This window comes from Anopheles coustani, chromosome 3 (assembly GCF_943734705.1).
Source record: "Anopheles coustani chromosome 3, idAnoCousDA_361_x.2, whole genome shotgun sequence".
NCBI classification, from domain to species: Eukaryota; Metazoa; Arthropoda; class Insecta; order Diptera; family Culicidae; genus Anopheles; species Anopheles coustani.
Window position 1 is genome coordinate 73,143,650 of NC_071288.1, and position 26,848 is coordinate 73,170,497.

General features: G+C 45.6%; 1 protein-coding gene across 1 annotated transcript; it reads right to left on the reverse strand.

The window, feature by feature from the left end:
* Positions 1 to 32: 32 nt before the first annotated feature.
* On the reverse strand, positions 33 to 26,212 carry LOC131272209 (uncharacterized). Its single transcript, XM_058273869.1, has 9 exons — positions 26,023 to 26,212; positions 25,690 to 25,794; positions 24,985 to 25,611; positions 13,922 to 19,722; positions 9,798 to 10,471; positions 7,574 to 9,079; positions 7,038 to 7,490; positions 3,393 to 3,705; positions 33 to 3,212 (listed from the first exon to the last, which is right to left on the reverse strand). The coding sequence occupies exons 4-9, from the start codon at positions 19,704 to 19,706 to the stop codon at positions 2,578 to 2,580; spliced, it is 9,366 nt and encodes a 3,121-aa protein (XP_058129852.1). The 5' UTR covers positions 19,707 to 19,722; positions 24,985 to 25,611; positions 25,690 to 25,794; positions 26,023 to 26,212; the 3' UTR covers positions 33 to 2,577.
* Between the last annotated feature and the right edge of the window lie 636 nt (positions 26,213 to 26,848).

Here is a 26,848-nt window from a genome sequence, read left to right on the forward strand (position 1 = left end):
AAACTCAGTTCAAAACGTAGGTCGTATTTTTTCTTCAACTTATAGCATCAACCCCTCGATGGGAGTATCCGCAGGATGTTCTTGTTCCTTTTTCTCCTTCATCTATGTACATGAACAATTTTAATTAACGTAAGCGTGAGCTAGGTTAAAATAATTACTATAAACATAAAAATAATATATGAGCTGACATTATTTTGATTGTAAAAAAAACAATTATAAGTGATCGTTAAACCTAAAAGCATTACACCTCCGATCAAATCCAAAATAACAACAACACACAACCACACACACTTTTTCAATCGTCATTTTTCGCTTGCGAACGCGTCTTCAAAAGCGTACATTTGAATTAAATAAGTTTTAACGAATCACTCATTTCCCCCGTCGCCCCCGTCAGAGAAGATGAAAACGTTGGTTACTAATTAAAATAAAATTATCAATAATAGCCATCGTGACAGTGAATGTACTAAATTAAAACGCAGCTTTTAATGATTATCAGTAAAACAAAAAGCACAAGTAAAGTAAATAAACCGGGTTTCATCGTGAAAAGCAACGGATTCTCACATGGTAGGGCTACGTTCAGCTTTAGAAAAACTTCAATTCATAGCTTGACGCTTTAGCAAAGCGACCAAAGAACGTCGTAGCCATCTTTTTATGCTATTTAGTTTCATCGTGTTGATCCATTTTATTGAAATCAAATCACAGAACATTCTGCCTCCCGAAACTAACCCTCCGCCGCGCACATCTAGGGAAGTGTCCGCACACTAATAAGAATCGCGGAAGCATATTCCTTTTGTTATGTTTTCTCGATTACGATTAGAAAAGTATGCCTTGCTTTGGGGATATTGTTTTAACATAGCTGTTTTTCCTTATTAAACTCCCCTTTCGTTCACGACTACCACACTCTCTTTTCGGTGAACTTTTCCCGCGGTTTTCTGCATCTTATTCTTATCTTGTTGTTTGTTGCTTGCTTTTTTCAGTTTCGCTGTCACAGTTTATGATTATAATAATTATTGTTAGTATTACCAGTTTTTCTCCACTCTCCCCCCGGTTCAGAGTTCCCTTTCGTTTGCACATGTGCACTGCTGTATCGTGTGACTGTGTGTGTGTATGTGTGTGTGTGTTTGTTCACGTTCATGTGATTATAAAATACATGTTGTCTACTAAGTTTCACCGCTTTCTTCCTTCTCTAGTACCTTTTTGCGGCATCATAAATGTTGTTTTTTTATTTTATTTACTTTTTTGCGTGTTATGTTAATAGTATGTTTTATTTTAAATTTGCGATTGAGATTATTTCTTTTCTATTTCATTTGCTCAGTGCTTTCTCCTTGTGTTACTGCACAGCTGAAGAGTTTCCATACATAATCTCACCCAAATTTATTTTCTTCTTTTTCTCTCCTCTCTCCTTTTCATTATCATAACTCTTTTCCTTTAACCATCACTCTACCATTTCTTAACAATTTCGGGGTTTTCCCTTTTTTGCTGCATTGCCCTTATAAACCAAAAAATGTCACCTGTTTTCCTCCACCAGGTGTGGTATGAGATGGATAAATTTACATATGGAAACACAATTTTCCTACTATCATACAGAAAGGGTGCGTACGGAGCGCGCATACATACAATAGCATTGCAAACAATACCTAAAGGGTATATCAACGATAATACATAACGACCCCGGTCAATACCGGCGCCGAAGTAGACAACCGTAATGCCATTTGGACATCTGGGAACCGCGCATCCGTGTGCAAGCTATAGGAAAATAATAAATAAATCCATAAAAAATAACCATCAGCAATTCCTCCTTCCGTGAGCCTTTGCAATATAGCTCCGACTACTTGTCAATCTGATATTCGTCAGTTAGAATTCGCTTCTGTCGCTGGCATAGTTGGGACTTCTGCATGGAATCATTCCCTGAAACCCTACAGGAGCTAGATAATGCCACAAGAAGAAGATAATACAGCGCACGAAGCTGAATTCGATGTTGATGGAATGTTTAATTGAAGCTTTACTGCCATGGAGGCGCATTCCACATTGTCTCGACTTTGTGTACTTGTCAGTTATAACCAAACGATACTTTTCCTTTTTCCTGACCTCAATTGGACTGCATTCATTTCAGTGAACAGTAAGATTATAATTTGAAATTATAAAGTGGAAAGCGCATACGAAATTGTTTAATTAACGATCTTTATTTAATTAATTTGTCAATCGTTTGCATCGAAATAAATAATCAATCAATTAGGAAAAAAACAAACGACCGTTATTCACCCGAACCAATTTGTAGATTCTTAATTCCAAGAAAATTAACAACCGTTTAATTTTAACGATGGTTAAAAATGCTTATTCCGTATGCCATTTCAACAATAGTTTTAAAAAACTACTAAAGTACAAATCATTAAAAATGCAAAAACATCTCTAAACTGTACAATTCATTGTACACATGTTAGTTTAGAACCAATGATTTGTCTGACTGTAAGATTAGCTTTGCTAACTCACGCTCTAAAGGATGCTTTATGAACAAATCATAACAATTGTTTCACTTGTTCATAGCTCCGTAGAAAAATTCAAAGGTTTAGAGCTTCCCTACCGTACCAAGCAGGAATCGCAAAGTTTGGTACCACTGAGACAATCGTCGTGGCAGAAGGCCCCACACTGCTTACAAACCACAACCATCGGCTGATTCTGGGTGCGATCGATCTTCGCTTCGCTCAAGCGATCATCCCCGCTTTCCCCGCTGGAAATAATCAACTGCTGCTGTTGCACTATCGAGCCGGTAGGTGAAGGATGCGTACATAGTCCGTTATCTAGGAGGTTGCTGACGACGATGTTTATCCCGCCGATGTTAATGCTACCGCCTCCCTGACTCAGTCCACTGGCGAGTGGATGGTTTTGCTGCAGCCGCGGCAGACTTGCTAGCGCTGGGTTTCCCCCGACCGACGGCGGCCGAGGCAGCAGGGTCGTCGTACCACCGAGAATGGATCCGGCTGACCCGTTGGTAACGACCACGGTGCTGCCACCGCAGCCATTCAGGAACACTTGCTGCTGCTGCTGATTAAAGGGTTGCGCAACTAGCGTAGTACCCGCCGTTACGCCTCGTGCCGTTCCACCGATGATGACCACATTGCCACCAGCAACACCAGCAACACCACTACCTCCACCACCTCCACCACCACTAGCGGTCAGCTGACGGTTGTGCTGATCCTGACCGTAGGTGATCACTGTTAGAGATGGATATTAGAGGAGGAGGAACCAGCCTGATATGCTTGATCAACAAGTTCGACACCACGCCACCGAGCGCCCCTCCGAGCACTCGGCTAGGGGCCACACACAACAACCACACGTGCACACGCATCTCGCATCTCACCGCAGTACACCGCCTCCCGGCGGATAATACTCACCGTGGTTGGACGGTATTCGGCGAGCGATGGCCGTCTGTAGCCCGGCGGGTACCACGGTGCCCACACCGGGCGCCAGCTGTTGCTGATGCAGCACCTGTGGTTGCTGCTGCTGCTGTTGTTGTTGGTTGTGCAGTTGCGGTTGTTGTTGTTGTTGTTGTTGTTGTTGTGCTTGTTGCTGCTGCTGCTGCTGCTGTTGCAGGTGGTGGTGTACCTGCTGCGTGATTTGGTGCTGATGCATTTGTGGCTGCTGTTGCTGCTGTTGCTGCTGCTGTTGTGGTTGTGCCTGCGGTGCAGGAACATGGTGGATTTGTATCTATCGAAAAACAAACATTGGGAGAAAACAAAGTAACCATCAGTTATGGAAATGTAAACTTTTATACCGTCGCTTTTCGTAGAAATGATCCAATCTAGTTGCCACTTGTACTGCCCATACTCGCATATCAGTCCCATTAGACATTTCATCACTTGAGTTAGCTCCACGACTAAGGTTCACTTGCAATATATTTTCAAAAAAATCTCAAAGTGTCCATTTAGTGCATGCAAATGTGAAAAGATATCAAATTGACTGCGTCCCATATTGAAAGTACCCGCATAACAGTCTCATATATTATTTCTTTGCATAAATTAAGGATAATTCATAGTTATTGAAACATCAACAATTTTGTAATGTAAAGTAATAAAAATAAATAACAAACGGTTGCAATTCTAGTGTATTTAACGAATTACTCGCTGTTGAAGTGCAAATATTCGTATGGGTACGTGCAAGGTAAACAAAGTATGCTATGGGGTTGGACTGATATGCGAGTCCTTTTGCTTTTGACTTCGATAGTACCGTAGATGTACCATATTTGGCGCAGTTAAGGAAATTCTGCATAAAAAGTTTAGTAACAAAATCAATGTTCGGTCAAATCATACCATTTTTTGCACAGTGCTAGCCTAACTACCATAGAATATAAGAAAAATAAGTGAGAAACTCTTATATTGTTATTTCTTCAAGTTTCAGAAACTCTTTGTGTGGCACATTATGTTCCTAACTTGGCGCATAGTTTTTGCAATGTTCCTTACTTGGCGCGATGTGTTCCTAATTTGGCGCACTTAAAACAAAATGGATGTAGTTCATTGAATTCAACAGCTATATTCAAAAGTCAACTTAAAACAATAGAAACACTTTTCAACAGCAATTTAAAAAACAATTTAGCTTTTTTTGCAGCGGACTTTGGCTTCTCTCGTGAAAATAAAACTATCTCATCGCTAACTTTTATAATCTCATTCATCAAAGCCTTCTATGATTCAAAAATATCTAGCAGCGCAAACAGCCATATTCTCCACGGTGAATAATTAGGAACACTGTGAGCCAAACTTGGCGCAAAATCGTTCGCTTCAAAATTAGCATAAAAATCTCAAAAAGCGCCGAATCTAACCACGATTCATTGAAAATACTTACTTTTTGATAGTTTCTGATAAATAAAATCCCTAATATTTTTTCCTTTGCGTATAAATTATTGGAAACAGTTGAACCCACTCCTTAGCAGCGTTGCTAACGCGGGTAAAAAATGGCGCACTTGTGAGATGGAATTTTTCATTTAATTAAATTTACATTCAATAACTAAAAACCAATAACATGTTTTGATGCGGATGTATTGTACAAACATAAACAAATATTTTACTGCATATTTTAGGCTGAAATGATTTGGAAATAGTCTAATATCGAAGAAAATATTAGAAAGTGCGCCAAGTTTGGACCCGCGCCAAGTATGGTGCTTCTACGGTACCCGCATATCGCGTCCCATATGGTTTATTTTCACCATTTTAGTATCAAAAAAACATATATTTTATATAAAATGTCATCCTCTACGACGTGTTTATATTACAATACTAGCTGATTAACCCGATTTCATCCGGGTAGAAATAAATTCCAAACTGAAGAGTGTTTGCATTCAGTATCAGTTTTCAGTTTAACAATCTTAAATTTTGCTATGTGCTGAAAATTTTAGTATTACGTTTAGTCGACGAAACCATCTAAATATACATTTTGCATTCATTACTTAATTGTGCTTCCAGCTTAGTGCAAGCGTTTAAAATTAATCTATTAAAGCAAGTATGTGAAAAACTGTGCATAAACCACAGTTGGACCAGGACAACAGATAATCGACGATTATTTAAAGGCACTTCTACCATCACCCGCGATATTGAAGGTGTTAAATATTGCCTTTTTTAAATCCATCTCATCTGTCGTAAACTGGCATCATAATTCTTTTTAGATATTTTCTCTCATTCAGTTTATAGAAAGTTATAGGCAGGAAGGAGGCTTAAGAATGTTGGACGTTTCACACTTGAAAAATTGGCTTTCTAATAATTATGTTTGGTTGAATAGATTAGACCGATTTTGTGTGATTGGGAATATTTGTTTCGTTGGAGAAATGAGATTGAGCACGCAAACTGTGACCATTCGAATTAGTGACCCCAAATTGTACGAATAGGATACCCATAATGCATTGTAATCATTGTTGAGCTAAGCGGTAGGATGGCAGCCGCCCTTACCCCTTCCGTCAAATGGATGAAACATTATCACATGATGCCTACATGATAAAGTAACATACGGTCCAATTTTTATAAGAACCCATTCCATAATTGAGGAGTTATTATTATTTTTCATCATTTTAAGCGATAGGTGTTCGAAAAGGGGACAGGGAAAGAGGGCATTTAAAAGAATAAAAAATAAGCTACATTCCAGCCAAGCTTGGTACAGATAGAGTAGGTAGATTTTGCGTAATGCGGTTGCATACATGTGATAAGAATTTACGCTTTTTTGTGAGCATGGTTATGGTTTAGCTGAAGAGGAGGAGGGTAGAGGGAGTTTGGACTAATATTAAACATTAAGAGTGAGGCCATTCGATTTAGAGATCATAAATAACTCGAAATTGATACCCATATTGCATTTTTACGGTTTTTGGGGTAGGGGGTGGTATGAGAGCCCCCCTTTTCCCTTCAGTTAGAAAGATGAAATTTTAACCCATGCTATGTATTTATGTAAGCAATATGCATACCAATTTTGGTGAAAATACGTTGAATAATCGTTGAGCTATAATTGTTTTTCATTAAATTTAGAGGATAGGTGTTATGGAGGTATGGGGATATCAACAAACGAAGTTCAGATCATTCAACCTTGGAAAATTAGCTACCTTCCAGCCAAGTTTGGTACAAATCGGCCCGGTAGATTTGGCGTGATGCGATCACATACATACATATATATATATATATATATATATATATATATATATATATATATATATATATATATATATATATATATATATATATATATATACAGACAACGGTGACTTTTATATATTAGACTAGATAAACCAATGTGATCAACCTATAATAGATTTTGTATCACTTAAAACTGCAAAACATTAGTTTTACACTTATGTAAAAATATTCAATCATTATTTTCTCGATATGATGATTTTCCAAATGGGACTCATATGCGAATATAAGCAATGTAGTAAACTGATGAAAAAACTGATGAAAAATTACTTCAAGATAAGGAAAGTAATGGAAATATATACATTTCTGAACTGCAACAAATTCAGGATAAGGAAAGCAGGAAAAATGAAACGTCAAGAAACATACTATACTAACCTGATTGTGTGTCGGTGGAGCACTGGCCGCCCGCGGCGTGACTATTTCACCGATGTGTGCCGCCCGCTGAACGAGCACATATTTTCCACCGAAATTTCCCCCGCCAGCCGCCGTGGTCGCGTTAACAGATGCGCCATTATTGTTGCCAGCTGCGGTCGCATGTACGATCGTCGGTGCCGCACTCACGCTGATGATTTGCGGATGTTGCTGCTGCTGGAGCTGTTCTCCGAGCGTATGGAGCTGATGCATCTGCTGCTGCTGTTGTTGCTGCTGCTGAAGTGGTGCGGCAGAGATAATACTGATTGGATTCGATTGACCCGCGGTTGTGGTAGTGTGGCCGCCGGCAGACACACCGGTGGTACCACTCGCGTACACCTGCCGCACAACGATCGACGATTGAGGTCTGCTGCTGGCCGATATGATTCGCTTCGAGTTGACCAATCGTCCAGCGACCTGCAGAGAGTACAACACGAATTAATTTAAGTTTAATGCCAATGGCAAAGTAACTGATAAGGTGCCAGTGTTCGGCAACATACCTTGCTTACCGTATTGCCGGCGATTCCCAGCGCCCCTCCAAAGCTTGTGCCGCTGCTGCTCCCACCACCACCACAAGAAGCATCCTCTTTGGTACTGTTGCCAATAATACTGCTGGCAGAGACACCGCTGCTACTGCTGCTGCTACTACTTGTGCTCCCGGTGCTACCGACACTGCTGTTCGAGTTGGAGTTCGACGCCGCCAGGAAGGCCTGCGGTGACTTTAGCTGCGCCTTCAACTGATGCCGGTTCGGGCTGTTCTGTATCACCGCCTGGCAGATCTGGTAGCTGCGCTCGAGGTTTACCGCACCGGGCGGTAATCGCGAGCTGGTCGATCGTCCGGATCCACGCCGTCCCGTGCCACCGCCGGATCCCGCCGACGATGATCCTCCAGCAGCGGTCGTTGCGATTGTCGTTGCTGCTCCCTGTCCATCCGAAGCGCGCTTCCGACTGCTTGTCGATCCCACGACTACATTCGCACCGACGGTTGCAGCCGCCTGGTGTGCTTGCTGTTGTTGTTGTTGCTGTTGTTGTTGTTGCTGTTGCAACTGGTGAACGTTGTTCATCAGGATAGCGTTCTGTCCCCGGATCAGCTGGTTGGTGACAAACTTCTGCTGAAACCTTTGCTGCGATTGCGTCGGAATCGATGGCTGCGTTTGCGGTGGCTGTGGAGCGGCTTTCGCCGGCTGGATCGTTTGCACACTGAACTGCGTCCGCTGGAGCGGCAACCGGGGACGCTGTTGCTGGGGTTGTTGCGGTTGTCCAATGGCCGGTGTCGACATGATAATTTTCTGCAGCTGAATTGGCTTCTGCAGTGTTGTAACCGCGGCCTGGCTGGGAAGCTGTAGCTGCTGCTGGTGTTGCGGATCGGGAGCGTGAAGAAACTGCTGGCCTTGTACCTGCGGTGGCACACCGGCCGTTTGTATGGTCAGCGGAAGCTTCGTCGCGACGGCGGGGGCCGCACTGACCGCATTGATGGGGCGCGACGTAATGATGAACTTTGGTTGATGCTGTTGCGCAGCGGTTATCAGCTGAGCTGCTTGTTGATGCTGAGGCTGTAGGATCGCGTGGTGGTTCGTTGTGTCCATCTCGAAGCGTATCTGCTGACCGGTTGCGGTCTGCACATGCTGAATTAGTTGCTGGTGAGGTTGCGGTTGGACCAGTACTTGCTGCGCCGTCGCGCCGCCGATCGTCCCAAGTTGCCCGGTCGTTGTCACAGTCGGCGATCCATAGTTTCCGGCCACACTCTCGATCACTCGGGTGAGATTGTCTTGACTGCTCGGGCCGATCGCTACGAGCGGGGAGGATGTTACCACGTTCACTTTGGGTAGTTGAGCTTGAAATGTTTGCTGCTGTAGGGGCTGCTGTTGCTGCTGCTGCTGCAGCACTTGACCGTCATCACCCTCCAACTTTATGCGCGTCAAAATTTGTTGATTGCCCTGCCGAATTGTTGTGTAGGTAACGCCTGACTCGGTTTTCAACAAATTGCCACGAATGCCATCCTTAATCTGCAAAAGATACAACAACGTGTAGAAGCAAATGAGCATTCAGTTAAATTAGAAAAAAAATCCATATGAAAACAAACGATAAACTTAAGATAAACGGTAACAATTGATAGGCTCAATTTTAAAATCAACTTATACCCCAATAGAAACTAACGTTCTCTAGAACCATCGCAAGCAACTAATGTTGTACTTCATGAAACATGATTGGATTCATTAGAATGAATCTTCTGTGATGAGTGATTCGATTCACGAATCCAATCTTCAATCTCCAAGATGAATCGCCAAGTGCTTTGATATGTATGAATGCTCGATCCATACCAAGAAAAAGGGTCTTTCCTTCTCCTTTTTTTTGTGACTTTTTGGGGTTCCTTGATCTATCATTCAAATAATGATGAATCTTTGAGATTCTATGACAATGTTGAAGATTCATAAATCTTAGAGATTCATGAATATTTAAAGATTCTTGATCCTTTTCGAAGATTTACTCAGATTCATTATTCTGTAATAAAAAACACAATACCAATCGTAACGCATAAAAACTATAAAAACAGTATTGGTTTGCTAAGCTCTACACCAACAGAAAGTGAAAAATAAGAAAACGTTAAACTTTCCTATATGTACTACGATCAAAATTGTACCCAAACAAGGAAACCCAAAAATGCCACAAACGTACGCTACACACTGGCAATAAAATAACAAACGGTTTAATGACCGGACTCGCCTCAGATGTGAGCTGGATCGTACTGTTGCCTGCAACCGTCATCGGATGGGACGTTACCGTCGTCGCTACACCTCCCAGCACGGTCTGCGCACCACTCCCGTGAGGCTGCTGTGGCTGGGGAGACGGCTGAAGCTGAAAAATACTCATCCCCGGCTGCTGCTGCTGTGGCGCCGGTTGCTGCTGTTGCTGTTGAGGGCTTAGCACGGTGGTCGCTCCGGTCGCGATCGTCTGCACGGCGGAGGCCTGCTGGGGATGATGATGATGTGCTAAAAAACTAATCCCTGTCGTGGTGCCAGCAGCGGCAGCATTCACATGAAGCTGCTGCTGCTGCTGCTGATGTTGCTGTTGATGATGATTTTGGGTGGCAATCTGCTGCACGAGTGTCGCTGTCGTCATCGGCATGGGCGTTGGTGACTGTTGTTGGATCGTGTGTTGTTGCTGCTGCTGCTGCTGAGAGCTGTTGACCATGTGCTGATGAAGCGTTTGGAGTTGTGGCTGCTGTTGGGTCGTGCCGGCCAGCAAGCTTGTTGCGCCGGGCGAGGAGGCCAACGTGGGCGTTCCCGCTGAACCGATTGGCGAAAGGATAATACTGTTGCTCCCGTCAACGAGCTGGTGATGATCGACGACCAACATCTTCGACCCGTCCATCATTTTCATTTTAAAGTGTGGCCAATCTAGAAGAAAAAAAACACGAACATGAAGGACGAAACGAAAACAGAGTGATTAAAATAATGCCATTTCCTTGCTCGCTGCAAGTTGCGAACAGCAAATGTTTTGGGATATTTTTTTATACGAACAACTAAGCGACACTTTTCTCGTGCGGAACGAACGAAACTGCCGGCCAAGCCGAGAAACCAAGCTCTCCAGAGGCCCGATCTTACCCGATCCGCGCGATCACGCTTTTGCATTTGCCCTTCGAGCGAAAGAGTTTAAAAGCGGCACCAAAGGCACAACAGCAGAAAATATACGAACACATACAGACACACACACACATAATGAGAAGAAACGAGGGAAAAGGGTGAAGTTTGAAAAAACATTCCGTACATAAAAATATTATGACCATAAATTCTCTAGAAGGAGCTCAATATAACGCTGAAGCAGATGAAATTGGTCTAAAGCACTTTACGAAGCAAACGAAAGGAGAAAAACGAAAGAGGAAAACACAGCCAGCCAGAACAACCGAACAGGATCGTAAAACTATAAAGGAAGCCACCACCGCCAGCAGAACAGAAAATACATAACGCTATTGGCATTTGCAAGCAACAGAAAACGGCGCGCTAGCACCACGCCACACAAGAAGCATGATGGGCGCCCGGCGGATGCTGTTTGGTGCGCCAAAAAGTGGCGGAATCCGAAGCACACACAACACACAACACAACAGTTGACAGATGTAGATGGGAAGAAGTGGAGAGAGTGGGTTGAGCTGTGCCGAAATGCGCTGACTTTCGGCCGGCACCACAAAATACTCTCCCTAACTTACCACCGCATGGTGCAAGTGTTTCGTCTCCCGGGCCGGGCCGCACCACGGAGCAGCCGCGGGTAGCAACACCAGCGAGATTTGTCTCTCCCAGGCCGCCAGCGGCTGTCTGCACGGAACCGGCACCCGGCTCGACCAGGTAGAGGTGGTCCAGTGGGTCCATTATTGGGAAGGACTTTTTAGACCCAGCGCACTCGGGAACGAGCTTCACCGGGAGCATCGTGCGTGCCATTCGAGTTCTGGCTTCCTCGTGCTCGTTCGATTGTCGTCGACCGTATCGAACCGGATGATGTTGATAGGAATGCTGATGGTTGTTCTGATGATCGATGCCATTCGTCGGGATGCAATCTTCCACCACGAGTATGGTGGTCGTCCTCCGGATTGCCGGAGCCGTCGCTGGTGGCATTGTCGACAGGTTGGCGTTCGATACCGTGGCCGTCGTTGGTGGAAAGTGTTCGGTAACCGGCATGGACTTCACTTGGACTTCACTCGCCAGCGGAACGTGCTGTCGATTCACAACTACGTCCGTCACCCGTTGCTCCACCGGGCGAAGCAGCTCCACACCAATACCCCGATCGATGATCATACTGCTTGACTGCTGCTGTTCGGGCTGCCCACAATCATCCTGATGCTGATCCTCCTGATGCTCCTCGTGGGGAACCTCTACGATCGTTCCAACCTCATGCAGCATCCCATCATTGGCGTCCAATAAACGATGATGTTCTTCGGATGCGGTTCCGCCATCATCGAGCACCCCAAGTGGCATCTCTCCCTCGCAGGCACCGGCCCGGTCCCGATCGCAGGCTCGAGTTTCCACATCCTCTCCCATCCGCTGGTGATGCTCTTTCTGCCCATCAACCATTACGTGGTCGTGATGATTGTGCTCGACAACTTTATTGATCCACGACGAAGCGGAGCGGGTTTTCCATTTCAAGAATTGCAGTTTTATTGATAATCCACCCAAAACCACAGAGACACACGTACAGAACGCACACGCGCGCGCGCAGAAGTACATTTTTGGGCAGGCCAATGATTGAGTGGTGGTGCGTGCGTTATAAGGAAGTGAGGAGTAGTAAGTATGTTAGTAGCAAATAGCCGTGAGTGAGGGTGCACGATAGCGGAACTAAACGTCACCACGATGACTTTTAAACGCAACCGGCAAATAAACGTACTCCGTTATGGTTATGAAAAATGCGATACCTAAACTTCCCTGTGCGATCGTACTGTTCCCGGTGGAATAATGTTTCGTGAATTGAACTCCAAGTTATCAATTTTTTTTAGTGTTCAAACAACACTTGTTTTAAACTAAATACGGAAATCAAATTTAATTCAACTTTTTATGTGTGTATGTGTTATAATTGATCCATTGCTAGATTTAATTTAATAATAGATTGCTTTGGAATCTTGTTCGAATCCAAAAATCACATACGCCAAAAGATACTCAACAGATTTACTAAAAAGTAGCCGTTTATGGATCGGAAAATCTTTTAAAATGAGCAAGTTACAGCAATTGTAACAGAGCGGCAAAAAAACGCAAAAAGCTTTCGGGCCTTGTCAAGTTGATTCACAAAACTGGGCGAACGGAAAAATAATTAGTGTTGTGTAAATCAGATTCAAATTCATGATTCTGAGTGATTCTTTATGTTTCAGAAATGCATGAATCTTTAAATGAGAGATTCATGAATCCCAGACAATAATCTATTGATGAGAAGAGATGAGCAAAAAAATGGGTAGAAGGACCCTTTTTTTCATAAACATTTGAAGATTCGAATCCCTAAAGATTCAAAAATTCATCTGAATGAATCTTAGGTGAAAGATTCATATTAATGAATCTCGTCAAAATATTCATAGGGCACACTAGAACACTAGAAAATATAAAATGTTTCTCTTCAATGGAGCTTTGGAGTATAAGAAAAGCCTTATTTATTTTGAATATTTAGCGATTTTCGAGCTGGGGCTGTAAAATGAAACATAACCCGAAACCGCTGACAAGAAACGATAAACGACGAATTAATGTTTTGGATCTTGTATCAAACCCCTTTTAAATAAGATTTAAACACATAAAATAAGAAAAATGATTTCAAATTGTTACTATTGATAATTCACTTTGATTATTATTCTCGTTGAATTTTGTACTTTTCCAACGTATAAGTATTTGTTCGCTGTAAGTTAAATTAATCTCTTATTCTACTGCAAGTAAATATGTTATTTTGTTACTGGTTTCTGGACGGCTGGATTCAAACTATGAGCCAAACTACGAAAAAAGCGAATGTGACATCGCGAGTAAATCAGACAAGAATTAAGATGTTTTTTTTTGCATGTTGCACTAACATTTTCTTACAACCCTGGACAAAATATTGCCAACCCCTGCCGTCTTAAGGCATCATCTACAATGTCAAAAGAAAGATGAAGTTCAATTCACGAAGCAGTAGTCCAATTTCAATCGCCATTTTTGGAGAGCAACTAAGTCGGCGTCCTGTAATATGCAGGCTATTGCAAACTTCCTGCTAGCAAAATAGTTGCAAACTTAGTCCTTAAAAGCACGAGATGACTTCAAAAACACTCCTACTCTAGCTGAGACGGATGGGATCAATTTCCAAAGAAAAACCGATGGAAACCATTTTTCGCTACTAAGCGCTTTACTTACTTTCCGTACTGATCATCTCCCCGCCGGTGGTCTCCAGGACGTATCCGCCAGCACCACTACCACCACCGCCGCCGCCGGCGCCGCCACCACCAGTGGCTACACTCCCACCGCCACTTCCGTCCACCTCTTCGATGTACTTCTCCACCAGCTGATGATGATTCTGGTAGTGTTGGTGTGCGATCGTGGGATGCTGTTGCAGAGACGGATGCTGCAGCTGTCCACCGTCGTCCATCGACGAGTCCACGGAATCTCCCGGGGGTCCGGGGTAAATTTCCTCGCCGTCAACCAGCTGCTCCTGGTCTTCCTCCTCGCATTCGCCCTCCACGACGCAATCAGCACCATCGGCGAGCAGCTCAGCACTGTTGCATCCTTCGTCAAACGGCATCCCAACGTCGGCGCCGGTGAGTAGTAGCGTCCCGGGCATGCTCCCACCGGAAGTTGTGACCAACGACTGATGATGATGATGGCCATGGATCATCCCATCCTGCTGTTGCTGTTGCTGCTGGTGAATTCCCTGATCACCGGTGAGCTGAAACTGCTGCTGGAGCTGCTGCATCTGGTGGTGATCGAGCACGAACGACCGCGTCTGCCCTTCTTCGTCGTCCTCCTCCGAGGTATTCGCCACTCCACCCTCCTCCAGCTGTTGGTGTTGGTGATGATTAAGGCCGTACTGACCGTCGTCCTCATTCCCATCTACGGCGCATTCCACGTGCCCGATCGTGTTTGGATCCATCAGCAGATGATGCCCGGTTTCGTTGTGCTCCTCCCCACCCTCTTCCCCGTCCTCCTCTTCCTCTTCTTCCTCCTCCTCCTCTCCGTCTGCTTCGTCCGCGGCGGATAGATTATCACAGTAGTTGCTCCCGATTGCGTTCGGGGACGGCCCACAACCATCGTCCTCAGCCGTTGTAGACACCATCATCATCAGGCCCTGCTGCTCCTGATGTTGTTGCTGCTGCTGCTGTTGCTGCTGCTGCTGTTGTTGCTGTTGCTGCTGCTGATGCAGGTGTTCATGATCGTGATGGAATGCCGTGAGGTTCATGTTCACCATCCCACCCTCCACGGTGGACATCGCCTGCTGGGACGTATCGTAAAACCCGTGACGATGGTGAACGTTCGTCTGCTGGTTGAGATTTCTCACGAGCTTATGTCCAGCTCCCGGCGGGCCAACGAGATAGCTGCCCGCCGGTAACGGTTCTCCCACGTTCGCCATCTGCAACCGCAGGATCTCCTCGCCATCCAAGAGCTGATGGTCATCTCCTACTTCCCCTTCCTCGTCATGATCATTGTTCGCCTCCTCTTCCTCATCTTCTTCCTCCTCCTCCTCCTCCTCCTCTTCGTCGGCAGTGTTAGTAGTCGCGGTAGTGGTATGCACCAGCTCCCCACCATCTTCGTCCTCTTCCTCCTCGTCGTCCTCGTCCTGCTTCAGATCGTCAACCTCGTCGTCGTGACGCGCACCACCCTGGTGTACGATCACCAGATGGTCCGTGCCATCGACGCCCTGATGCAGTACGTTCTCGAACGTACTCAGTCGCTCAGTCCGCCGGCCGGACGCAGGACCACCAACGCCATCCAGATGATTGTCGCTCGCTGCCATCATGGCGGTGGTCGACACGCTACTGCTGTTGCTACTATCGTTTGACATCGATAGTAACTGTTGCTGCTCCTGCTGTTGCTGTTGTTGTTGCTGGGGTAGGGCTGTCACCGTCAGCGAGGATGGCAGGGATCGAAGGTTTGTTAGTGTGGCAACGTTCGGTGTCGGATTCTGTGGTGGTGGTGGTGGTGAGGGTATGCAAACGATGCTATACATCTGCCCGGAACTGTGGTCGTAGATAACCTGCGTCGTCGGTGTGCCAGCGCCACTGCTCCCCCCATCGACGCTACTGCCAGCCGGCGAGCCGACCATATCACCGCCCACCTCTAGTCCACCAAGTGGGCTGGCCCGGTTTTCCGCGTAATGCAGCTGCTGCTGCTGCCGATGATGGCTACCGTTTCCGGCCATCGTCAACGCAAACATACGTCGATGGTGGTGGTTGTTGAGGTTGATCATGTTCGCCCGCTGCTGCACACGCGACCCTGACGAATCACCGTATTTTCCACCGATCGTTGCACCCGGCGAACTCTGGTGCATGAACGAATCTAACACCACGTCACCACCACCGTCGCCGCCACTGCAGTGATTCTGGTTCGGTTCGAGCTTGCGTCTTCTTACGTGCGTTGCTCCATGCCTCTCCCGCTCACTACCACCGTCCACCACGTCTCCGCAGTCGATCGCTTCCTCGAGGATGATGTCCGACGATGGTACCAACGGTGGCGATCGTAATCGATCGCGATTGTTGTCATCGCCATTGACTACTACCCGGCAATCATCAGCATGTTCTTCTGCAGCTACCAGGGTGTTGTTGGTGGACGGCTGATCGACATCATCGTCAACGATCGTGATCGTTGTCGTTGGTGCCACGCTGGTGGTTTCGGTGCTGCTAATGTTTGCCCTATTCGCGCTGCGTACACCACCTTGCCGTGCCTTCCGCCGTGCCGTAGGTGAGGTCGTCGTCGTCGTGGTGGCCGTTGTAACAAGCGCCTGCACATCCCCACCCACGTTCCCTCGACGACGTTTCTCCATCACTAGCCGACCACCGTCGCCTTCGATCAGCACCATTCGACCGTGCTGGCTGCTTCCCGTGCTGTTGGTGGCTATCATCACCGGTTGGGTCCGAGGTTTCCGCGAGCCAACGATCGTGGTGACAGGATTGTTGCCGCTCTCCTCCTTCTGATTGATAATGGTACTAGTGGTGCTACTACAGCTAAGATTTATCCTATTACTATTGCTATTGCTATTGCCACCGTTGGTGCTGTTGCTTCGTCTGCTGTTTCCGCTACCGTTGCTGCTGCTACTGTTGCTGCTGCTGCTGTTGCTGCTACCGCTCTCGGTGGAGGAAACGGGCATTGTTGTGCTGCTGGTGGCGGTGATAAGGCGATTGATACTACTATTAATATTACTGCTTCTGTACACATTGCTGCTACTAACGCCACTCCCGACCGTTGCGGCGGTGGTCGTCGTCGTCGTCACAACAGTCAGCATTCGTCGGTGATTATTGCTAATACTACTACTGCCACTGCTGCTACTGCTGCTGCTACTGCTGCTGCTGCTACTACTGCTGTTGCTGTTGCTGTTGTTGCCGATAACCACCAGCTCCGTATCGTCCGTGCGCCGCTTCGACATCTTATTATTGCTTAGGTCGGGCGTTAACGAGTGGCTACTGTGGACGCGCTTTAAACTACTAGCGTTGCTGCTACTACTGCTGCTGCTACTGCTGCTGCTCGCCGAAAGTGCCGAGGAGCGAAATGGTTCGACCAGCTTCACCACCACCGGCGATGAGCGGGCCAACATCTGGGAGGGAATGGCTAGAAGAGGTGTCGTCGTCGGAGCACTGGAGGCATGTTGTTGCTGTTGCGGTGTGATTCCTGTATTTCCTGCCAGTGCCGACCGGGTGACCGCACCGACCGTTCGTAGACGCTTCGGAGACGACTTTGGTAGCGAGGCGTTGGTGCTGGAGACGGCTAGGCTCCCACTACCGCTACTGCTGCTAACGCTCATCACGGTCGGTTGTATCCGCTTACTGCCCCCGACGACGTGGGCCGCACCAACACTCCCACCCGTGCTCGACGAGGGTTTCATGCCGTCGGCCGATGCCGTCGTGCTGGTCGCGATCGCAGTCGTTGGACGTAGCTTAATGGTCGTCTTGAGAGCGGGACGGGTTACATTAGCACTACTGCTCGTACTGGTACTGCAGCTCGTACTACTGCCACTACTGGCCAGAATACTGAACGGAACAACCGAGAGTCCCCCAGACGACGCCCCACCACCGGCGGTTCCACCCGGACGACCCGAAGTGACCGTGATTGTCGTCCTCGCGGGTAGCACGATCGTGCCGGTGGAGGTTGTAATGATCGTGCTGCTTTTACCACCGGCTTGTTTTGAGCTCGTGGTCGTAGTGTACGTTATTGCTTGCATTTTCGCCAGCGAACGAGAGCTCGGATCAATCTTCACGGCCGGGACAGCGGTGGCGGAGGGATTGGAGGTGGTTGTCGAGGCATGCTGTACGGGCCTTATCGTCGTTTGCGTGTGCAAAGTGGCGGTTGTTGGTCGTGCAGCTCCCAGCGGTACGATCGTCGCCGGCCGATTGCTTCCACCGACGAAGCTGTTCGTCACGGGAACCACGGAAATGGATGACGTGATGGAACTGCTACTACTGCTGGTATTCGCAGTTTGTTGCTGAACGATCGGCCGCGGGATTTCCTCCACCACCGCCGACGGAACGGTGGGCTGTGTTTGTGGCAGTGATACGGGTGGTGGTGGTGGCGGGGTAGGATTCGCCATCGTACCAGCCGCACCGATAAATGCACCCGCGTACTTCCGTTCGCCCCACATCGGCTCAAAGTGCTTCAGCTTCCACGGGTCAAGCTTGCTCTTCTCGCGTTCTGCCTCCGAACGCAGCTTCAGCTGCGCCTCGGGCGTAAACTCACCCTCCGACAACCGGTCCCGCCATTCGTGGCAGGCGCGGGCAAAGAACTCATTGTTCAGCCCGGACGGATTCAGACGGATGCCGTTGCGCACACACTCGGACTCATCGGGCACCGGCGGCCGATCGACCGGGGGTAGTAGCTGCACCAGCTTGTACTGATACAGCGGTGGGAGCATCTGGAACGTTTCCCGGTTGAGCAGGGCGCGCAGATTCGTGTGCACCAGGATCGAATCGGGCGTTTCCAGGTCGACGCAACCTTCGCGCGTTTGCTCCAGCTGCGCCGCTGTGGACAGTTTCTTGTTTGTCCGTCGGCGCGGTTTTATGCTGAAGCCCGGAATGGACGCGAGCACCTCGCGCATCGTCGAAGCACCACCTTCGGCCGACTTGCGACTCCGTTTCTCTGCCGCCGATGAACCTCTGGTCCCCGGCGAGGGCTGCTGCTGCTGCTGTTGCTGCTTGCTAAGCCCTTGCTGCCTGCTTCCGGATGCCATTCGGGGCAGGTTTCGTCGCAGGTGATGGTTGTGCTTGGGCGTGCCGGTATCGACCGAGGCGGGTGAGACGGCCGCACTCGACGATGACGGTACCGGTGTGCTGCGTTGGGGCGAGGGCAGCATATCGATCGATCCGATCGACACGTTCAGTGGATCGTCCTCGCGCAGCGGCACCGACGAGTCATACTCGTCCGACAGCAGCACGCAGGTCGACTCGGACTCCGGGCAGGAGACCAGCTCCGGGTAGCTCACATCCTCCGTCGTGCTCTGGTCGCTTATCTCAATCACCGTCACCGACGGTTCGGTCGTTCCGCTGCTCCCACTCGCGGCCACATGACCCTTGCCGGTGTTGTTGTTGTTATTGTTATTGTTCGTGGTGGTTGCGGTGGTTGTATTGCTACTGATACTTCTTCGTCCACCCGTCGTGTCACCGCTGCCCGCCGCCGGTGTGACCATCGATAAGGCCACCGAGGAGGAACAGTAACCCGACACAGACGACGACGATGATGATGAGGACGATGAGGAGGATGCCACCGGCGCGGTTTCGTCCTCGTCGGTCGACTTTGCCGTCGTACCCGTAGTAGTGGTGGTGCTGCTGCTGGTGGTGGTAATGATGATTGTGCTTGGCGATGGTGCCGTGTCGCCGGTACTACTGGTGCCATTGTTACTGACTCCTCTTGCGGCCACTGCTGCTATATGCTGCTGCTGCTGTTGTGGTTTCGTTGGACGATTCGGTTGCACCGCTGGAACCGGCGAGACGTCGCATTCCATTTTCCGATGCGGTTTTCTAAAAAGATAAATCGTGAGCGAAGGAAAAGATAATCAGTGATGGGTTTGCAGCTAACCTAAGAATAGAACTGAGCTGTTTTTGACGCGTATGGGAAGGATACTTTTCACGAAAGGTTACTACGATTTCGCACAAATCTTTGTCTCACAATCGGGTTTTCGATTGTTGGAAACAGGTGGGCCTACTTAGAACTAAAAACATCTATATTCTGCTGGTTTTCTCTCCTAAAATCGCATCACTAGCGCAACAATCTTTTTAACTCAAACATTTCCCGATTTTCTTCTTCGGCCCTTTGGAGGGGTGTTTCCTCTGTACCGGGTTGGTACCACATTTGGGTGTCGTTTGTCCATATAACCTGCGAACCTTTTTCGGCGAACCGACGAAGCCGGTTCCTCATTGGAACAAAGTGTCACCCTTAGGGGTTGTGTGTTCAAAGACATCACTTGGTCAGTTCATCAATTTTCACAACCTCACGACCAGAGAGTGGGGCAACGAGGAGTGGAGAGAGGAGCGCGGCCGCAGCATCAGCAGCAACTGTCAAATATTTTGCACACAGAGATCGTACGCACACCAACAGCATCAACGCCATGCGATGCGCACTACTCGTGTGCAGTTTGACAGGAAAAAAGGTACACTGAAGCGCGAAAGATGACACGACAAACGGCCCGGCACAATTCGACAAACCCGGCTACTCTTCTATCGTGAAAATGGATATACGAAACACACAACTGCCTCAAGGGAAGCAACGAAAGTAAACTGCAGATGATGAGGAAGAATAAAACGAATAAAAAAGTCCAATGGTTGGATTGAGAGAGTCGAGTACGGCGGTGCGGAAGATAATTGCGTACGTGTGCTCGTCCTGCGATGCTTGGCATTCTTCGCAAAACCTACGGGCAGCTGCACGGCCCGGTCCCAAAATTCGCCGTGTGATAACGAAAGCTGAGCACACAAACAAGACGACCGGGCACGATTGAGCCATCATCAATTGAGCCACACTCAGGTTAATTTATCGATGGCATATACCGCTGAAATTGGTGTGCTTCCTTTGGATCGGAGCTGATGACGAGAAGGTTAAATGGAGAAGAACACAAGCGAACGATGTGGTAATGTGTATTTTTTGAGTTGCATCTGGTTCTTGCGCCCAGCCGGTGTGAATTTGGTAAGTAGCTATTGTGCTTATCAAATTATAAACATTCGAAAACGTGTACAATATGCTGCTACCTGTCGCATTGTTGGAGGAAACACAACAACGACCGTACGTTTGACAAGTGCTGCTTCCTGTTTTAAATTCATTCCCTTTACAAAGCTGCTCGAATCAATTCTTTGTGGTGATTTTCTTTTCGCTATCCATTAGACCAACCGGCTTGGGTAATTTGTTCAAGGCTCCTTAATAATCCAAGAAGCAAAAACACTTCAACGCAACGGTTTAAATAGCTGGTGTATCCTTGTTTCTGGCTTCGTCACTCCTTCTCCCTTCAATGCACACCAGGAAAGGTGCAAGGAAAGGTGAAAGATCTTTTCCTTACTTGATTGCCTTTTGGATACCATTCGTTCGGTATTCGTCTGTTGCACCCTGGTCAATCCTTTAATTACAACCTGGACTGGAGAGAGCGCCCTCCAGATCCTTGCAATTTATGCTCGCTGCTCTCTTTCTTTACTCCGGTACTTCCGCGAGCGCTCCGCGGTTTTAGTGTTTTCCTTGGGAAATTCTTAACGCACACACACCCCTACTGTCTGCACAACCGCAAAAGACACGACCGTGCTAACGCACGGTGGTTGACCGTCTCAGGAATTTGTGGTTGTTTTCAAAACAATTATATTTCATGGTTTTGTTTAAAATGCCAAGCATATTTTTTGATGACTGGTATTCAATTTTATTCCCGATTAGTGTTTAGAAAAAAGGGGAATTGTATCATACACTGGAATAAACTTTTATGTTTTGATTTTGAACCAATTTTGAAATGAACATATCATAATTATTGGAATATGAATGTTATTTAAATATGATAAAACTAGTGACGTGGGCATTGATTGCACAATAATAATCAATTAAAAGTAGTTCATTATTTTATTACATCATACACAAATACATTAAAAGGCAGAATTGTTCTAAAACACATGTTTTTAGCAAAAGAAATAAAAAACGGGGCAGGTGTCATTATACACGTTGACAAACGTAATTTCTCTTATATTTGCACTCGTTTTCTTATACAATATTTCTTTAAAAAGCTAATTTTTGGAAATTCATCAGTGAATTTTGTGACCTCTTTTTAGAAGTTTTATTTATTTTTAAGCAACTGTACAGGATTGAATCGATGGACCGATTTAATAAAATGGCATGTGTTAATGAAAATGAAAAATACGAGAAAAAAAGAAAAACTATTCACTTTTTCAAAACACTAATATTAGTGAAAAATTTAACAATTAAACATACTGTGCATGCCATATCTGTCAAACCGCCTTACTAAATTGCTGAAGTTTTGCAAGGATTTATTTCAGAATACGATTTAATAAAGTGTCACCGGTAAAAGTCCCCCTACAAATCCATCGTGCAGCCGATTACATCTTTTCAGACCATCATACAGGGGTTTTTTATGTAGGGGTGGCTGGGGTAATACGCACCCCTGGGGCAATACGCACCCTTTCCCATTTCCATTGAAAAACGAGTTTTCAACGAGTAAAAAGTAGTCACCCTGCAAGATCAACCTGAAATATGGTCACCCTGTGAGTTTGATAGCTCTACATCAACAGAAACGTGAAATAAACGCAAAACAAAATGATTCTCAGCTCAGACAGTTTTTGTTATAATGTGACTTACCATTCCCCTAAGGAATATTAAGTGCAAAAACCGATATTTACCCACGAGGAATACGAAATTTAGTGAATTGAGAATCAGTGCTTGAGACTATTCATGAAAATTTCGGAAAGTATGCAAATTTACTCATATTTTAGTTGAAAATGTGGGGAACTATGAATGGGGGCAATATGCACCCAGTATGTCGGGGTAAAATGCACCGGTTTGTAAACAAACTATCTTTATTTGACAGTAGATGTTGCCTCTATGTTGTGGTGCGTATTGCCTCTTTGTTATGGTGCGTATTGCCCCTTTGTTGTGGTGCGTATTGCCCCTTTGTTGTGGTGCGTATTACCCCTAGCAAAGGTGCGTTTTGCCTCAACCAGATACAGATCGATCAAAAATTGAACTTTTTCAAAACTGAAAAAAATACGCTTTTCTTAGCAAAAAAAACAAACATTCCTGAATTGGTAACTAGTTTGAACCTTTATGAATCCTATCCAGTGATAAAATCAACAATCAAAAGCCAAGTTGTTAGAAAATTTTATAGTTTTCCTTAAGGGGTGCGTATTACCCCATCCACCCCTATACACCTGCTATCACACAAGATATGTAACGCGAGAGCAAAGATATCTTTAACGATTAAAATGAAAACCACCAACACACACACACATTGAGCATATTTCATGTGATTAATTTCGCCAATGAAGCACATTTAACTTTCATCTCCTCAAGACCAATACTCGATGATTCATACAACTTTTATACAGAAAACGACCTGGTAAATATGTGAATGACATAACTGGAAACTGGTTTTTCCCGTCCATTCAGCTTCGGATACTACATATGTTTGGCCCTCATCGTTGACATTTTACTACGATCATATGTCTCAACGAAAGTCAATGAAACTAACGGAGGACCTTTGGTTATCTTCTTCTTTTATCGATATTTTTCGATAAATCGGCCTAACAGCATAACTTTATGAATAAACTTGTGGTTACAACTATCGCAGATTTTTCTCAGAGACAATATAAAAAATAAATAAGTTTTGTTCAGTTCTGTTTGAACTAAAATACAAGTTACACTAATTCATAACAGAGTATCATTGCAAAAGTACTTTCAATTTGCATTGATCCAAAAAAAAATCCTTACTTTCCCAATCCCAAAAGCCACGTGTAACATTTTAAAAGCCTTCACCCACGAAAGGAAGTCTATTGTACAGGAACAACGTGCATATGCAACCGTTGTATCTCTGAAGGTCGTAAAAGTTAGACCCATTACAGGGCAGGCGTGCTAAATTCGGATAGGCTTTTACATGCGGTGTCCGGGATCGCAAAACCCTGGAGACCCTGGAGAGGAACACCTGCTAAGTCAAAGGAAAGTAGAGGCACACTTCCCCCCCAAACCCCCGCGGGTTTTCTCCGAAGATTTCCTTACAGCAGTGCGTGCCGTAGCTGCCGTACCCCTGGGGTTTGGGATAGAATCCCTAATTTTAAATTGTATATAAGTACGGCAAGAGGACGAATAAAAAAAAAAATGTGCTTGAAAATGCAAATTATCATAAATTAGGCTCGCTTTATGAGTTTTTTAAAACGATGTTTTTGTCATTAATGTTCTTAAATTTCGTTGATAGTAGTAGCGAATGATAGAAGCTTATTAAATGTTATAAAATCATTTCGATTCTCTTTAGATACGCAACGAATACACTTGAAAATGAAACAAATGCAGCACAAATGCCTGACTCATTCCAATGTCGAAACGTCGAAAAAATAATTAATACGCAAATACATGTTTTTCAACACGCAACAACGCAATTACGATTTCAAATCCTGGTTATGGATTTTTACGAATCCCCTTGAAGAAAAAAAACAATGAAAATATGCATAACCAAGCAAAGGGAACAAACGTTCCCATCTCGTTGACCCCTTAAATAAATCATGCAAATTTCAAGCATTGTTAGGATCAAGCGTTGAAAAGAATGGTTTTAAGCATCCTTGGAAGCGAAAATTACGCCTTAAAATTTATGAATTCACTCAAAAAGGATCTGATTGACTTTTCTGGCAGACGTTTTAAATCATATTAAATAATCATATATCTGTTTGGAAAGAAAACACAAGAATAATTTTGAACTCGTAAACTTTCTCAATTAGGATTTAAATAATGTATTCTCATTAAATTTTCTGACTTCTTTCTTGGGTTGAAGAGAAAGAAGGAAGAGATGAATTAAATGCATTTAAAGTGTAATAGTAACAAAGTTCCAACATCACTAATTAAAGAAAGTGACAAAAGAATTGCAATTTTTCGAACTTTCTTCGTCCAAAGGTAAGGATTTAAATTGATGTATTCTTATTCAATTTTCTCCCTTCTTTCTTGGGCTGAATAGAAAAAAAAGAAGGGTGAAAGAACTAAGAGATGATTGGAATGCATTTAAAGTGCAATAGTAACAAAGTGGCAACAACACAACTTACCAGCGCAATGGTAGTGGTAGTAGTGGAACACCGTCGACGACGACCGCAGCACATTTGCCCTGAGCTACTCTCGACCCGGAGTTGGGGCGGACAGAAACACAAGAAAGGAAAACCCAACACGCCGTTGCTGGAGCTGCTGACACAAAGGAAGGAATGGGATGGGGTTCGCCCGCCCGGAAGATGCAATAAGACGCAGCGGAACAGGGCACCATCCACGGGAACTGGTTGGCAGCGGGATGCGGTCGAACCCTGGATGGCGTCCCGGATTCCGATGCACGCGGAAAACCCACAGCGGCCCGTACTTTCACGTCCCACTGTTTGCCTCCTCCTTTGGTGGATCACTTTGTTTTCGATGCTTCCGAATTTCACCCGTTATTCATGTCGCCGTTGCAAGCATTTCCAAATTTTCTCGCCACTAACGCGGGGGGATGTCACTGATGGTTCCCCCTTTTTCTTTTCCCGAACGCAGATGTTTATCTTCTTGCTTATCAAAATTTTAATTTTTCTCTCTTCCCTTTTTTCTCACACTTTTTCACTCGCAGCAAGCCCTTTTTGGACCGCGGGCTTTCGTGCTCTTCTTTCTATTGCCCACTTTGGACGTCGCTGCCCTTTTTCTTCGCCTACTGCCTATTGGAACACGGAACAAGAACACAACAAACAATAAAACCTGGATTATTTCTCCTGTGAAAGAATGAAAACACGCACCCCAAAACGTACACACACGGACGCAAGAAACGCAAAAAATGCGGACGCATACACACACACACGCGCGCGCATACACACAACGAGACAAATCTCTCCGAAAGGCCACTAGATTTTAAGGGCGGAAAGGAAACAATCGTCACGGAATCGATTCTGCCGAGACGGCTGCTACTGGGCGAGAAAAAACCTTCGTGACGATGGACGAAGGGCCACCATCTTGGCAATTCTTGCGTATCGGGGCTTCACCTTCGCTCAATGCTCGCACCTCACAACGGCAATCCGAACCCGCGGCGCAATGAAAAATGGCTTCTTTTGTTAGTGGCACCACACACGCACCGTGACAAAACAAAAGTTAGAAACTTTCACAGCCCCGCACAGGCTCGGCGTTGAACGTTTGTTTCACGTGGAAAAGCCTCGCTACGTCTACAGTGCCACTACGGTGCAGCGAGACTTGACCGACGCGCACACGGGATTTTAAGGAGTTTTGTAAATTTAGAAGAAGAGCAAGCAGCTTGACGCCACCGCCGTTAGCCACCCTTTGTTTGTAAACCCTTGATGAAGCCAAGCACTTTAGTTGAGCGTTTTCAAAATCATAAAAATTAAATCAAAAGACTATTGAAAACCTTACTCCTACACTCGTTCTAGGTAGATTCATATTTCTTAGACAAATTTCTTGCTAAATATCTTCATTTGTACCTTCCGCAAGCCGTTTTTAAAATAAACATTCCACTTGCGATCACTGACCATTCAAAGGTTAATGGAGTTGTTGGACAATTTTTGACAGTTGTGACAATCAAAACGAGAACAAGATGTGTAGAGTAAATTAAATGTTTTTTTTTCTTCGTTTTTTTGATACCCGTGGAGAAATTTTAACTAGTTAGTATTATATAGCCAAAACGAAGCTTACATTAACGGCATTACTGTACTCAGTGGATTTATTTTTATTGTTTTACTAATATTACTTAGTTGAGTATTTTTGCCGAAAGAGAGCGCTAGCGGAATGCCAACGAGGCTCGTTGTCAATTAGACAGCTGTCAACAAGCTTTGAGAACAACAGTTCAACACATAATCCACCCGGTATGTCTCTTCTCAGTTGATTTGATTCTAAAATGCTGCAGTTGTGATAAAAAGAACACTCACCGGGCATACGTTTTCTGCACGT

What these genes read in the sequence shown, in the direction of transcription:
- LOC131272209 (XM_058273869.1), bottom strand. Translation starts at nt 19,706, where the DNA reads ATGGAATGCGACGTCTCGCCGGTTCCAGCGGTGCAACCGAATCGTCCA. An exon ending in CTCCACCGACACACAATCAG is followed by an intron (nt 3,706 to 7,037) that starts GTTAGTATAGTA and finishes GTTTTTCGATAG; the next exon opens with ATACAAATCCACCATGTTCC. An exon ending in CCGAATACCGTCCAACCACG is followed by an intron (nt 3,213 to 3,392) that starts GTGAGTATTATC and finishes CATCTCTAACAG; the next exon opens with TGATCACCTACGGTCAGGAT.